Source organism: Dasypus novemcinctus, chromosome 22, assembly GCF_030445035.2.
Source record: "Dasypus novemcinctus isolate mDasNov1 chromosome 22, mDasNov1.1.hap2, whole genome shotgun sequence".
NCBI lineage: Eukaryota > Metazoa > Chordata > Mammalia > Cingulata > Dasypodidae > Dasypus > Dasypus novemcinctus.
The window spans coordinates 62,997,404-63,013,237 of NC_080694.1; the positions used below are offsets into that span (position 1 = coordinate 62,997,404).

Below are 15,834 nucleotides of genomic sequence, written 5' to 3' on the forward strand. Positions count from 1 at the left end.
CTCCTGTGGAAGAGAGCTGTGGACACGGAGGAGTTACGCCACTTGCTGGAAGGCACACAGCTAAAGCCTGGCCTAGCTGAGCTAGGAACACAGCACAAGACTAGAAAGTGGTCGCAGTAAGTCTAGAATGAATGAGTTACCATGCAAGGGAGACTGATAAACGCAAGCGCCCGTTTCTGCGCTTCCTTTGCGCCTTTCTGTCACTTTCACTAGAGCCCTAGGAGGCAGGTATTATCACCCAAAATGGGCATTCGAGCCTAACGGTAAAAGGATGGACTCGGGGTTTGGCTGCTTAAGTGCCATCCACTATTTCTCGCTGTGTGACTTTGGGTAAGTTACTTTCCTTTCTCCTCATTTGAGAAACCATGATAACGAAAGTGTAATACCTCCTTCACGAGACCCTTGAACACGTTACCATACTTTGAACACCACAGCGTGCCACGTGTACCCCGCGAGTGTCTGCTAAGAGTCCGCTCATCTTGGAGATAAATAAGTACCCAGAGTGGACGCGCGGCTTCTCGAGGTCAGTGGCCGGCGGCGGCGCTGGGGCGGGAAGCCCGTCCTCCTCCGACCCGCCCCGGGCTGCGGGTCTCTTCCCCTGCTGTGCCGCGCCCCTGCGTTGCCAAGGAGCGGGTGGAGACGCTCGCTCACCGACGAGCCCCTGTCCCTTCTGGAGTGTTCGTCTCCGCGCCGAGAGCACCCGGCTTCCCGCGGGGCCCTCCACCACGCCCCGCTCAGCTTTGCTGCAGAAGGCTCACACCCCCGGGGCGGCGGGGGCTGGGCTCTCCTCCCGCACTTCGCGGGGAGCCAAGGCAGTGGGCGGGGCTCGAGCAGCCGGGCTTTCCCGCTCTCCGGCGTCTGGTTTTCAATTAGGTCCGCCGCACTTCAATAAAAGACCAGTGGCTCCCTTAGAGGGCGCATTGCAGCTCCTCTCCCTGGGAAGAGTCGCAGTATGTCTGGTCGCGGCAAGGGCGGGAAGGGCCTGGGCAAGGGCGGCGCCAAGCGCCACCGCAAGGTGCTGCGCGACAACATCCAGGGCATCACCAAGCCCGCCATCCGCCGCCTGGCCCGGCGCGGCGGCGTCAAGCGCATCTCCGGCCTCATCTACGAGGAGACCCGCGGGGTGCTCAAGGTCTTCCTGGAGAACGTCATCCGCGACGCCGTCACCTACACCGAGCACGCCAAGCGCAAGACGGTCACGGCCATGGACGTGGTCTACGCGCTCAAGCGCCAGGGGCGCACGCTCTACGGCTTCGGCGGCTGAGCTGTCGAGGCTGCTTTGCTCTCAACTCTAAAAGGCTCTTTTCAGGGCCACCCACGGTTTCCCCGGAAGAGCAGTGAGGCTGACTAGTCTCTAGAGGCTTGGGTGCCTCGTGCTGCGTCCGGCATTTGCGTACGGGGTGTGGCGGGGTGCCACGAGGGCGAGAGACGGGCCCTGGGGACGCCTGATAAGGAAACGGCTTGTCTTAGATTGGAAGGGCCGCCGGTTCCCAGACCCTTCGAGATTCCAGGCCCCTGACTGCCCGTGAAGCGAGCTTTCAGTTCATTTCTCCTCACTGAGCGGCAGGGGCTGTTGACAGTGACCGGGCGGGCAAGGGCCCCCCAGGAACTGGCGGCAGGAAGTGGGATGGGGGCGAAGGGCTCATTCCTGTACGCAGCATCCGCATGACGGGCTCGGCTCATACAAGATCCAGAATCCCATGACTTTCTGTATGGGATAGGGATTGCATGAGTCCTTCCGCCCAGGCTCTCCTAAGCTTCTCTTGGGAAACGTCACGCTCAGAGCCCCTGGTGAACAGTAAGAGGACTGGTTTGTAGGATATCACAACCTGCGGACCCCTGAAGAACGCGGGGTAAGGGATAGACGAGGCACGGCTGAGAAACACCTGTAAGTCTGTTTGGGGTTCACTGGCCGTCTTTCCTGGTGGTGCGGTGGACAACAAGGCTTTCTTCATTTCCCCACCTGGCGACTCGCTTCCCTCTAATCATCCCCTCCAGGCCGTCACCCCAGAGTCAGCCCAGAACCCCCACTCCCTGTCAGGTAAATGTCCCATGAATTAAGAATTCCTTCCCAGCCTTGTCGAGACAGCCTTCTGCAAACACAGGCGTCTTCTGAAGTAATTTCCCTAAAATTCTTCCCTTCCCTTTCCTCAGAAGCGCCAGACCCTTTGCCTTTTAGAAAGGCACCTGGCAGGCAGGCTGCTGAGTCTGGATCTCCGCAGTGGTGGAGGGAGAGCCCAATGAAGATGCAGACCCCAGGAAGGCAGCGGGGACAGCAGGGGAGGCGAGGAGTCCCCTCCCTGGAGGGCCAGGGGAGGCTCGAGGGTGCAGCGGTCAACACCCAGGCTGCCGAAGCAGGTCCTGGTTCTGTCTTTCTCACCTTCCATTTGTCCAGCCAGTTTTCTCATGATCATGTTCCTTCACTTCCTCAGAGCCCTAATAGATCTGCCAGTCCTGTGTCTTAACTGGTTTCTTCTAGGAGGGAAAGAGAAATCTCAAAGGTAATTGCCAGAGAGAAAGGACCACGAACCCCTTACTTGTCCTGGGGAAAACAAGTCTTTAATGAAAATGGAAAAACCCTTGAAAAAAACAGAGGGAAACTGGGAGAAAAGGAAGAGGAAAACTGCCTGGCTGCCATAGCACAAGATGAACAGATGCTAGAGGTCTCTGTCCAGGCACCTGGGAGAACTGACAACCATCGAGGACCAGAGATCATCAGTGGACATGACCTCAAAGGGAGCAGAGGGCCCTTTTCATGACTCCAAGGGCTGAGCTCTGTGCTGGTAGACCAGGTGCCCAGGAAGCTGTGAGAGGTGGTAAGGTAGTCAATACAAGGAAATGGGAAACAGGGGGGAAGTAGGTCTGGTCTGACTTCATTTCTCCCCATTTTCCCCCAAGCAAGGGCTTCTGAGAGCTTTGCCAGGCTTGTTCTGCAGTTCTTCCTCTGAACTCAAAGTAGCCCCGGAAGAAAAAGTTTCAGAGCTTAAAGCAACTTTGGTGAATTAGGAAAGTGCAATTCACAAGGGACTGTTGTGTCATCTAGTTCTGTAGGGAGTATTTCTCAGAGAAGCTGAGAGAAGAGGGCAGAGGAAGAAAAACAGGTAGGAGAAAGGAAAATATTGAGTGGTGAAATGGCTGAGCTTATAGGTTATAAAGAGGTAAGAACCATTAAACATGTATCTGAAGAGTGGCAGAGTAGAAGCGTGCTAAGCCAATAATGAGAGGTCGATGGATTGAAACCATTCTCTGCCAGGACCGTCTTCATGTTGTTTATTTTATCCTGAGTAGCAGAGTAAATGAAGGCTTTTGGGAGAGCATATTTGATCTCAACAACTTTTCTGGAGACTGCACCTGATTTCTAGAAATGTTTGGCCGTATCCTTTTCTCATCCCTGCCCCAAATCTTTGCAAAAATTCCTTCTCACTCATTTCCAAAGAAGTAAATCTTTTTTAGCTTTGGATGAGGTGACAAAATCCCTCTTTACTTCCTAGAAATGGGTGTTTTATTTTTCAGTTAATAGAATAAAAAATGCTGTAGTTTGTGACTTTGTATTTTCTTTCACTTTTTATTCCACTCAAAGAAAGAACATGGTTACTGACTTTTGCATGACTCTTGGTTGCTGTAACTCTACGTATGCTGTAACTCTTGGCTGGAGTCTTCTGCTCCTTTCTCTCCTTTTGTCATCCCTACCCATGATACATTAAATTCAGGTCCAGTTAATGGTAATGTTCTTCTCTAAAGCAATCTATGTTACAGTCATAGTTTGTACTACACTTACACATTTACATAAGCTAGTTTTGTGAAAATGTTCAGAGAAAACCTGGACACAAAGAAATGTCACAGAATTTTTACCCAATATAGTTCATTTTATGCGTAAAGGCATATTATCTAGCAGTGACATATCACTCTTTAACACAAAATGTATAAAAATAGAAATACTATTTTTAATGACCATAATGTAGCACTTAGGAAAGTGTTTTAAGCATTTTTCCCATATTATCTATCAGTGACATATCACTCTTTAACACAAAATGTATAAAAATAGAAATACTATTTTTAGTGACCACAATGTAGCACTTAGGAAAGTGTTTTAAGCATTTTTCCTCTGAGCTATATTTAAATTTCGTAGTAGTATATACTGAAGAGTAATTATTGTATGTAAAGTTGTTGCTTAATGAAAGACATGGGGCTTTCTTTTCTTATCAGTTTACTTGTAGACAGATGAAAAGTTTTTTATGGCTGGATTGAGAAGAGTTCTGTCAAAAGTAACAGCCAACATCTTAAAATTTGAGAGGTGGGCACTGCATACAGAAACAACGTAAGTTCCAACCGAGATTTGAACTCAGATCGCTGGGCTGGGAGTGCAGAGTGCTAGCCATTACACCATGTGGTCCTCAGCACCACTACTTTCTAAGGTTCTAATGACCACTCACCATGTTGCCGAGCTGCCTGAGGCAGAGGCTCATTCTGCTTTAGGAGAAAGTCAGGGAAATTTGCCTCTCACACACTTGGACCCTTCAGATCAGCCTTAATGGGAAATTGATTTCTAAACTTCAGGAATCCCCTCTGCCCGCCTCCAGGCCTTTCCTTCCAAGTGGGTCAGGAACTCGGTGCCCCAGGTCCTCTATTTCTTCATTAAAAAACGAGTGAGGTCTTTAAACAACACTGAGCCCTCACTGTGTGCCAGGTGTTATGACAAGTGTTTTGCATTCGGTAATTCACCGAGGGCTCAAAACAACCCTGTGTGGTGGGACCTTGATCACTATTTACAGGTGAGGAAACTGAGGCACACCTGAGCTGCCTCCTTCTGCTTCCATGACAACCGTCTTTAAATAGAGCGGTGCCGGGTGCTGTTGTGCGCATCGTGGAAAGATTCCACCCGCGCCGTAGCGGGACGCTGTGTTTCTGGAAAGCTGAAGTGTTCATACGTGTGTTGGACCACAAGGCTGCAGAAGGTCAAAGCGGCCGTGGAGCAGCTCAGGGGCGCAGCCGAGACGGGAATCTCTCGGGGGGTTCCCAGGACAGAGCGCAGCCCCTCACCCCCCCGAAACCCGGGCAGGGGAGACCCCAAATGGACTCCGGGAAGACTCCCCGCTGCGGCCTCGCGCGTCCCTTCCCGCACACACGCCGGCCCCGCGCTTGGGGCCAAGCCACGAACAAACCGGCTCTGAGCCGGGCTGGCTGCCTTCGAGTCAGGCTCGGTAACAGCACCTTGGTCAGGTCCTGGCCCTTAGCAGGCCCGGGCGCGGCGGGTCCCGCGCAGCTCAGGGAGGGGCCTCCTGCGACGGCCTCGGTGGCCGGGCACCAGCTCCAAGAGGTTCTCCTGGGTTCGTTTCCCACCCACGCCGGTGGACCTGGAGAAAGTTGAATTCCATGGTTCAGATTCAGGCTCTTTCCAGTCTTCAGATTTTAAGAAAGCCAAAGCAGAAAAACAAAACAAGACACTATAAATAACCAAACTCAAAACCCCTGTGATTTCCACCAATGTTAAGCTTCTCGCAAAATTTCCCTGCTACAATGTTATTGCAAGGTGGCTGTCACTTGAAAGAAGTCCCTCCACATCACCAGCCAGTTCAATCATTTTGCAACACCAAAGGGAAAAATAGTTCCACCTGCCTGGCCCCTGCGAGGTTCCTGACAGGCTATCAAAAGTGCCTTTGATGGTACACTTTAGATGGCTTCTAAGGTTTGTGAATATATCCCAATAAAACTGCTTTTAAAGAAAGTGTCCCCATGCAGGACGGTGCTGTGAGTGGGGCAGCAGCGACTCCCGGTCTAACAGAGAAGACACACCTGCTCTTTTGGGGCCACCTCCCTACACGCCCCGCCCCCCCAGAGCCTCACCTCCAGGCCACCTGTGATGAGGACCGCAAGTGACAGCTGCCGCCTGGCCAAGACTTAGTGCAGCTGGGCAGGCCGATGTCTCCTCCCCGGGCCTCTGGGAGGACAGGTGCACCTTCCGCTGAAATCCTTGCTGCTGTGTGGTGGTCAAGCCAGGTCAATCACAAACGTGTGGTTAGCGCCCTCCGAGGCTGGGACCACGACGGGGGCACGGCTGCCTACAACAATAAGCACCCAAAAACTTAGTACAGAGACTTCCAGGACCCGCCAAGCATGTAGGAAGAGGAGCTCCCCCTCCCCGGGGTGAATTCTCCGTCCACAAAGGTCCAGATGACGTAGTTAGTCCCAGGCACCCGTTCTGCTTGCGCAGCACCTGAGCGGCCTCCCTGAGACCGCATCCGGGTGTCCTCCGGGAGGGTTTTTGCTCCAGTCTTGGGTGAAGACTTATTCTTGGGGTGGGTGCAGACTTGGGATCAGTGAATGAACCTTGAGAAGAAATCTAGGAAGAAGCAGACCCGAAGGATTTGGAACCAACCACGGGCGTAGGTTCTCCTAGTCTGGGACGACTAAACCAGAGCAGATGCCAGGCCCCGCGCTCCGAGCACCGGCCCGGCCCTGGCCACGGAACCGCCCTGCCCTCAGGCGCCTGCAAGCATTACGATTCGTGGCGGGTGGGAAGGGGATTCAGGTGCTGAGCTCAGATGAGGAGAGCACGCACAGGCCTGGGACTGCGCTGGCGGGGCTCAGTTAATACCTGAGGAATGAGGAGAGAACGAGGGTTCCTGTCGTGAGGGCAGAGGGAGGGCAAAGACGTTCCACTGTAGAAAACGAGGAGAGAAAAAGCCTTTCCAGATAGAAATAATGCTAAGTGGCTGGCGACCAGAAGCCAGTTTTGGCGTATGAAATTGGCAGGAACGGTGGCAGAGGAGGCTGGGCGGGTGGCAACCACTAAAATGTAAAAAGCTGCCTGAGCGGAGTGGAGAGGACTCGTCCTGGGAGAATGCTCAGGTAAGAGCGAGGCCTGCTCCCGCACGGCCCTTTGAAGGCTGCACCGCACGTGTTGATGTGGTCGAAGTGCAGCGCCTTTTCCAGGTGAGCCTAGGAAGGCACCTGAAAGTGGCTCCAGCGCTGCGCCGCTGACCCCCTGCGCTCTGCTTGCACCCCGTCCTCCCTGAGACCCAAAGCAGCACCTCTGCAAATTCATCACCCTCAACCCCGCAGTTAGGGTTCCTCAGCGCAGACTCCCTTTTCCAGTCACCTACCTACCTAGAAACATTCTTTTTTTAACCCTTTATAGGAACCAAGCCAAGGGGTAACACCAGCGCAACACTATTTTCTGCTTGAGTCTGAGCATAGGTTACAGCGTCAGGGCCTGCTCCTTGCAGCGCTCGCTTCTGCATGTCCTGGCTTGGACAGGTGGGCGCCTGCTCCTGCAGGCTCTGGTGTGGTGCGCCCAAGAATCGGTAGTTTCCAAATGACACTGTGACAGTGAAAAATGTGATGAGAAGGTCCCACCGAGATTTGAACTCGGATCGCTGGATTCAAAGTCCAGAGTGCTAACCATTACACCATGGGGCCAGCAAAGAGAGGTCCTCCTCACACCTATTCATCCTTGAACAAACGAATCCACAACTAGGTTCAAAGCAGCTGCTTTCAATAAACCTACCACTCCCTTGAGGGGAACTTTGCAGCTCTGTGGGTGTTTTGATATCTCAGTGACTCGGTGCACAACTAGCTTTTACTGGTCAGGGAAGTCTTGCAATGCTCAGGACCGCAGTCTCAGTGAATTATTCTCAGGCCCTCACTTTTGTAAAATGGCCTTGCCTGTTCTTTCTGGGGCCTTTTCTAACAGTTTAATTCCTGCTCCCACCCTTGCGAATCATCCTCAAATGCACTTGTCAAAACAGTATAGGACCTTGTAAGGGGTTTTCTTTTGGTTCTAAATGACACTTTATTGAAATACTTCCCTGGGCAGTTCTTACCTAGCTGGGCATTCCAATGCACCCGTGTTGATATCATTTATGACATCGCATAGGTGGAGGCCATCAACACTGCAGCCCACAAACTGGGCAGTTCCCAGAATCTCTTAAGATCTGATGATCAGGGTACAATCAATCTGGACCTGTCCAGAAAATTCAGTTTCACCATAATCCTTAGACATTCCAGTTACTGGTGACCTCGATGATCTCATCACTAACCTTTTTTGGGGGGACAAATCCAGGGGACCTATCTTGTGGGTTAGGGCAGACACGAATTTGATCTCATTGGGGTTGAACTTGGGTGGTTGGTGGCTTGGAGTGATACCCCCGGGAAAAACATGTTCTTACTCTTAATCCACTCCTGTGGGTTTGAATTAATAGTAAACAGGACCTTCTGATGAAGCTACTTCATTTAAGCTGTGGCCCCACCCAATCAGGACTGGTCTTAATCCTATCACATTTGACCTCACAGAGAAGGCCACAGAGGGAGAAGTCATAGGGAACAGCCAGAATTTGAAAGTCATTGGAACCTTGAAAGAAAGAAGATGCCACCACATGTGTTGCCATGACAGAAAAGCCAAGGAACCCCAAAGATTGCCAGTCAGCCAGCCAGCCAAAGCCACTGACCCTGGGAGGCACACAGCCTAGCCCCTGAAAACCTGAGCCAGTAAATTCCTGCTGTTAAGCCAGCCCATTGCATGGTTTTTGTTTTAGCAAAACTTGAAACAGGTAGTATGGTAGATGCAGTTAGTAACAGGCGAACCCAGATGCAAGACAACCAAAGAAAGTTGCACCTTGGTCTCCTAGCTAAAATAGTAGTAATAACAATAATAGTAATAAAGCGGCCCCTGTTAGGATTTTGATTTTCATTCTGAGAAGGGAAACCACAGCGTCAGCCTGCGTGTCTTGGAGACTCGCCTCTGGAATCCTGAGCAGGCTTTGTAGCAGCCTGACCACCTGAGGCCTCCATGCTTTCAGAAGACCCAGAGCTCTGGCCTGCAGCATCAGCTGGCTGTTAACTAGTTGCCAGACATACGTGTGTCACCCAGTGTGACTTTCCAGCGGAAGTGCCCAAAATCTTGGAGCAGAGATAAGCCTTCCCCACTGTTCTAGTCTGTTAGGCTGCTGAAAGCAGATATTATAAAATAGGTTGGCTTTTAACAATGGGAATTTGCTACAAGCTTAGTTTTGAGGCCATGAAAATTCCCAATCAAGCCATCATCACAGCAATGCTTTTTCCCCAAAACCGGTGGCTGGTGATCCTGGGCTCCTTGCTCACATGGCAAGGCACGTGCCCCATCTCCTGGTCTCTCCCTCCTACTCCAGTTTTGTTGCTTTCAGCTTCTTGCTTCTGTAGTTACCTTTGTCTGAATTTTATTTTCTTATCAAGGGGTGTAGTAAGAGGATTGAGACCCCACCTGAATGAGATGGGCCATATCCTAACTAAAGATCTTACTCACCCAAGGATCCCCCTTTCAATGGGTCAACATCCACAAGAGAAGATCAACTGCAGGAACATCTTTCCTACTTCCTGGCCCACAGAATCCATGAACATGATAAAATATTTGTTCTATGCCACTAAGTTTGGTGTGGTTTGTTATGCAGTAACAGTAACAAGAATGATTCTAGAAAACAGGGATTTTACCTATCCTTTCCTTCAATATTGATCAATGGGACAGTCTCCAATTTTTTGCCACCATAAATATCGCCTATTGAAGAATTTGTTACATGTCTTCAAAGATGAGGTTTGTTCTGAAAAATTTTTGACTCTGTGGTCTGTGAGAGTGAGATGAAAAGTGGAGAAGTAAAAATCTTAAGTTGATGATTAAGGAAATCCCCCAAAAGACACCCTCTAAGTGCTCCATGCTATTATTATATAAAGCACTGAAAAGACATTCATTGATGTGTTTTGAGTCATTGTACATTCCAGGCAATGGTGTTGCTGCTGGGGGTACAGCAAAGAACAAGACTTTGTCAGAATTCACCTCTGTAGGGATAGTTTTAAATTATTTGCTTTCCTAGGTCTAGGTCCTAGGGGAGGTGGAGCCGTCGTCTCCTTTCTTCTCTTGCAGCCCACTTTTTCAGCAGCTATTTAGAGAACTAGCAGGCTTTTGAGGCTCAATGCCTTAAAATTGGACTAAGAGAAAACAAGGCAGACATGTGAAGCTCAAAACTTAAAATCTGAAAGAAAAGGCTAGAGAGAATTTACAAAAATGAAATATTGGGTATAAGACGTTTTGTGTCTCTACTTGAGACTTTGATGGGCGTTTTCCTCAAAAGTCCCCATTTTTTCTCAGAAGTGAAGAGAGGATGTTTTCTGTTCAAAGCCCCAGCATGGTTGTCCGAAGGAAAGGGAAGGGAAGGGTGAGCGGCTGAAGGGTTCAGAGGAGCTGCCAGGCAGCAAGGTCCCTGAGAAGGAAATTTTGAACTTTTAGAGCATGCACTGGCGCACTTCTATGGTTTTCTCCAGGAATCTTCCAATGGCCCAGGTGTAGTTAGTTGCTAAGATCTGGACAGCCAAACCTATTTGAGCCGACGTCTTTAGGTGTTTAGGAAAGGCAGCACAGAGAAGAAAGAAAGAGTTGAAGGGCTTGGCCTGGACTGATAAAGGGTGTCATTGGCTGGACAGGCCAGCAAGTGGCAGAGAAGGGGCCTCAGCATCTAGGAGCAAATGCAGGGCAGAGGGAGAGAGGCAGCTCCTTGGTTCTCTGAGACAAAGCAGGAAGGAATCCTTTCTCCACTGTCTTGGTCTCCCACTTCCCACCCCATGACTCCCTTTGCTGCAACCACACTGGCCTTGCTTGCTGTTTCCAAAACCCGCTAAGCAGGCACCTGCTGCCCGTACTCATTACTCCTTCTGCCCGGAATAATTTCTCCTACTCAGCAATGTCCCTTCACCATATATAGGTCATTTATGCCAGGGACGCCTCAGGGAGGCCTCATCTGCACTCCTCTTAAAATTGCCATCCAAACTCCCTATCCCCGTTGCCTGCTTATTTTAATCCAAGAAGAGTTCATCAGGAACTGACATATTTAGATTCTTATTCAAAGAAAAATTGTATTTCAACTTCACAAAATGAAATAAGAGACTAAAGGCGACTCAACAAATTATGGAAGAATTACTTTAAAAAAAATCCTCTCCAGGCACATTTATCTTATTTAACCCTAAAAACAAATGCAATTGTTTCTCCAGTGCTCTGAAAGATGAACAAATGAGCACAGGCTGGTTAAATAATATGACCAAGGTCTCCTTGCAAATGAAGGAAATGGGGGAAAAAGTGCTTGATCATATTCACAGCTCATAAAACTAAATTCATACTCTTTTCTCACCTTTGGCATTGATATAGGGCCTTCTTTGCCTTTGTTATAAAAACATTGCAGTATAATTGCTAACTATGGTCTGTAAGTTATACTAATTGTATTTTTCCATGTATCTCCATATTCTTAACACCTCATAATAGAGGAAATCCTTGTGTTTATATTAACCACAATCCTCATTTACCTCCGAATCCCTATATGATAGAGTCCCTAGATTATAATCTACCTGTCTTTTCGTGAACATTAAACTCCCTAGAGATTACTAAAGTCATATTATAGATTCTAGGGTATTTTTAATCATTTGTTTTTCTTCCCAACTGAATGCGCACAAGAACAGGAACTGCAGTTAGCCTTTTTCCACTGTGTATGTTCATTGCTAGAATAGTGCCTGGCAGATAAATGTTCAATAAATATTTGATGATTAAATAAATTAGGTTTATAATGCAACAAAGTCATTAACAGAAATCTAGGCAGAGCCCTGTTGATTTACTGGCTCTCCTTAAAGAAGTGCCTGATTCTTCTAAGAATGTGCCTTCATACTTATTATCTCGCGTGATTCTGATATGTAAAAATATGAAAAAAAAAAGGAATAAAGAAAAGTGAGTGACTATCAGCTGCTAAGCTCCCTTTCCATGTATCATCGTAACCTTCAAGGTACTCCTGTGGAAGAGCTGTGGACACGGAGGAGTTACGCCACTTGCTGGAAGGCACACAGCTAAAGCCTGGCCTAGCTGAGCTAGGAACACAGCACAAGACTAGAAAGTGGTCGCAGTAAGTCTAGAATGAATGAGTTACCATGCAAGGGAGACTGATAACGCAAGGGCCCGTTTCTGCGCTTCCTTTGCGCATTTCTGTCACTTTCACTAGAGCCCTAGGAGGCAGGTATTATCACCCAAAATGGGCATTCGAGCCTAACGGTGAAAGGATGGACTCGGGGTTTGGCTGCTTAAGTGCCATCCACTATTTCTCGCTGTGTGACCTTGGGTAAGTTACTTTCCTTTCTCCTCATTTGAGAAACCATGATAATGAAAGTGTAATACCTCCTTCACGAGACCCTTGAACATGCTACCATGCTCCCAACACCACAGCGTGCCACGTGACCCCGCGAGTGTCTGCTAAGAGTCCGCTCATCTTGGAGAGAAATAAGTACCCAGAGTGGACGCGCGGCTTCTCGAGGTCAGTTGCAGGCGGCGGCGCTGGGGCGGGAAGCCCGTCCTCCTCCGACCCGCCCCGGGCTGCGGGTCTCTTCCCCTGCTGTGCCGCGCCCCTGAGTTGCCAAGGAGCGGGTGGAGACGCTCGCTCACCGACGAGCCCCTGTCCCTTCTGGAGTGTTCGTCTCGGTGCCGAGAGCACCCGGCTTCCCGCGGGGCCCCCCACCACGCCCCGCTCAGCTTTGCTGCAGAAGGCTCACACCCCCGGGGCGGCGGGGGCTGGGCTCTCCTCCCGCACTTCGCGGGGAGCCAAGGCAGTGGGCGGGGCTCGAGCAGCCGGGCTTTCCCGCTCTCCCGCGTCTGGTTTTCAATTAGGTCCGCCGCACTTCAATAAAAGACCAGTGGTTCCCTCAGAGGGCGCATTGCAGCTCCTCTCCCTGGGAAGAGTCTCAGCATGTCCGGGCGCGGCAAGGGCGGGAAGGGCCTGGGCAAGGGCGGCGCCAAGCGCCACCGCAAGGTGCTGCGCGACAACATCCAGGGCATCACCAAGCCCGCCATCCGCCGCCTGGCCCGGCGCGGCGGCGTCAAGCGCATCTCCGGCCTCATCTACGAGGAGACCCGCGGGGTGCTCAAGGTCTTCCTGGAGAACGTCATCCGCGACGCCGTCACCTACACCGAGCACGCCAAGCGCAAGACGGTCACGGCCATGGACGTGGTCTACGCGCTCAAGCGCCAGGGACGCACGCTCTACGGCTTCGGCGGCTAAGCCCGAGCCCCGAGCCTTGCACTTACTGAGAAAAAGGCCCTTTTCAGGGCCGCCCACCCTCTCACCTGGGGAGCCGTGATGCTGGCCTCGGGACGTGTCCGCGTTTCCGTGAGTTGCCGCGGGAAGTGCGCCTGCGCCGCCGAGGAGGTGGCGGGTCGCAGCCCCGCCCCCGCGGGAGGGCGCAGGAGGCCCTCGGGCGCGGCCACGCTGCTGCCCAGGCGGCCCTTCACGGGCCGGCGGGGGCGCGGCGCTCCTTTAACGGGTCACACGAGCAGGACTTTGAGCGGAGCACAGAAGGGAGCGCATGCGCTCTTTACCTTTCCCTGAAGTTCGGCAGCACATCCGGGCCTCTCCACAGGCGCCAAAAAACGTAACAGGGCTGGTATAACAGGTGTGGTAAGGGTAACGCATGTATGACTTTACAGGCCAAATACGAGACGAGACGGACAATACCAGCTATGTACGGCAGGGCACGTAGAGACTGACAGGTGGTGGGATTTATTGTGCTAATGAAAGTGCTCTAATTGAAAATGCACGGCCGAGGCTTAATGCCGTTGACTGTACACTTTAGGTGCGTCGTGTGCTTGGTTATGTGTCAAACGAGTAAAACGTAACTAGGAATAATAGAAAAAAAGATACGGCCAGGCATAGTATTCCGTCATGTCTTCTGATAAAAAGTGTCTTTGGACCCCTTGGAATAATTAGTTTTAGAGGGGAAATGAGGTTGCATTAGAGAAATGTTTTCTAAAACGAAAGCTTACTTAGAAGGTAGCGCTTCGACCCAGGAGCACTACTAAAAAGCGAGTGGAGGTACAGAGTGGAAGATAAATTCAAGGGATTAGGATTTAGCTCAGATGTAAACTCAGAAGGCCTTGGAGGAGGCTTCAGAGCAACAGACACCCAAAGCCAAAAGAAGTGTTAATAACTTGGGTGTTAGTGGAAATCTTGACTAGTGCAGATTCGCAGGGTAGCAACTGCTCAATTTTAGGGAACCTACCCCAGAGAATTATTTGGCCAGTTCGCTGGCAGATTTTAATACAGGAGGATATAGAAATACAGACCAGTATTTCTTCCAGCATCCCACCCACCCCCAAATAAACATTTTATGGTTTTGAGGACATGCAAGTCAGAAAATAGGAACAATCCTAGATAAAAATTACAACAAATGAATAAAGAATATAGTCAAAACCTAGGAGAAACCGAATAACAAAAACTGAAAGATCATAATGCCTCGCCCAGTATCTTTTTTAAAAAACCCTCTCAATTAGTATTTTAGCTACAGGTCAGTCATACTCCAAGTTCTTGAAGCTCTAAAGATGCCTGAGAAGTTCGTGGATATAGAAATTACAGTTTCCTGCAAAAAAAAAAAAAAAAAAAAGCTAGCCTGATTGGAGCCAGAGAACTCTGGGATTTATTTTATTTTTTTGGTCTCTACTGAAAGCTAGAACAGCCAGCGAAGCCCAGGCATTTTCGCCTGCGTGAGCCAAATGAACCGCTTTGCGGAGGATCCCCACGCTCCCATGGGCTGTTTAAGCCCAGGGGCTCCTGTTCTTGGTTTCTAGGGTGAATTTCACGCAACATTCTTGCAAACTCTTAACCAAAGTCCCCTTTCTGTAAGATTGGGGCAGGAATGTGTTTTTATTTTTAGTGCTTGCAAAGGGCAGGTATTATTAGTCTTTTACAAAACTCTTACCTTTCTGGGTCCAGCTTCCTCTTAATTCCTTTTAAAAGTTGTATTCCTTCTTACCCTTTACTTAGAAGATTGTTTATTAAATTGTTATTTTGTAATGTAAGGACCAAAAAACCACAAATTTAAGAAATTAAAAAATACTTAATTCTCCTTGAACATAATGAAAGACACTTCTTCTCACCCATCTGCCTGTATTTACTATAGAAAACCTGTTGTAAATTCTCTTTGTCGTTTTGAAATGCAATCAGGGAAGATACTGCCCATCTCCCAGTTTTCTGGGAAGAGATTAACATAACATCCAAGGGGCTCTAGGCTCCAAATTGTAAACCCACCTTGCAAAAACCTTGAGAATGTGCACATAGAAAGGGTGAACTCTTTTGTTGTGTTTGTGATCTTTGCTAATTGCCCATGATGCCTCACATTCTGGTTTAATTCTTATTGAACAATAAAACTGGTTGGTTGTTTTTCTCCCTTTGTGGAGAGGTTTTCTGGATTGGGAAAAGCTTTCTAAAAATCATATTTCACCAACGGTAACAAATCTAAATTTTAAAAAAGAAGTAAAGGGCACAACCCATGAAGTTATTACACACTTAAAAAAAAAGAAGTTGAATATTTGATGAGAAAAATAGCCACATAGCCCAAAGAGCGGGAACCTGATAACATTTGGAGCCACGGGGCCTCCTCCAGGGGAAGCGTTACAGGCTAAAGACTGCCAGGCTCACAGCTTTCAAGCACACAGCGCCACAGGGCTTGACTGGCAGCCGCCTGGCTCGTCCTGCACTGAAGGGCATCATATGACCGAGGGTGGAGGGGATCTGCCCAGCTGGCTGAGTCCAGGCCATTTATAATTGTGCTCAAAAACGTTACTGATAACATATATTTACATTGATTCCTGGATAATAACAAGTGGCAGAACGTTTGGTGGACAAATCCGCAGACTATAGCTGTGAGGTTTATAGCAATCCAGTATCGGCACAGGAAATGGCAATGGCTTGCAAACATAAAAAAGCCAAAAAATGATAGGTAGCTTTAAGTGCTTACAAAAATATGAACCATGCAAGTTAACTAAATTTTTATTGTTAGACGGAA

The 15,834-nt window shown here is 49.4% G+C and overlaps 2 protein-coding genes, 1 long non-coding RNA gene and 1 other non-coding gene across 4 annotated transcripts; 2 read left to right on the forward strand and 2 right to left on the reverse strand.

Annotated features, from left to right (window-relative positions):
• Positions 1-935: 935 nt before the first annotated feature.
• LOC139437319 (histone H4) lies at positions 936-1,318 on the forward strand. Its single transcript, XM_071211020.1, has one exon. The coding sequence runs from the start codon at positions 953-955 to the stop codon at positions 1,262-1,264; it is 312 nt and encodes a 103-aa protein (XP_071067121.1). The 5' UTR covers positions 936-952; the 3' UTR covers positions 1,265-1,318.
• Positions 1,319-3,545: 2,227 nt separating this feature from the next.
• LOC139437320 (uncharacterized) lies at positions 3,546-13,527 on the reverse strand. The gene is made up of 3 exons (XR_011647079.1): positions 13,121-13,527; positions 5,845-6,059; positions 3,546-5,400 (listed from the first exon to the last, which is right to left on the reverse strand). It is a non-coding gene; the product is annotated as an uncharacterized lncRNA (long non-coding RNA).
• On the reverse strand, positions 7,348-7,419 carry TRNAQ-UUG (transfer RNA glutamine (anticodon UUG)). Its single transcript has one exon. It is a non-coding gene; the product is annotated as a tRNA-Gln (tRNA).
• On the forward strand, positions 12,723-13,111 carry LOC101446585 (histone H4). Its single transcript, XM_058285121.2, has one exon. The coding sequence runs from the start codon at positions 12,744-12,746 to the stop codon at positions 13,053-13,055; it is 312 nt and encodes a 103-aa protein (XP_058141104.2). The 5' UTR covers positions 12,723-12,743; the 3' UTR covers positions 13,056-13,111.
• Positions 13,528-15,834: the final 2,307 nt, after the last annotated feature.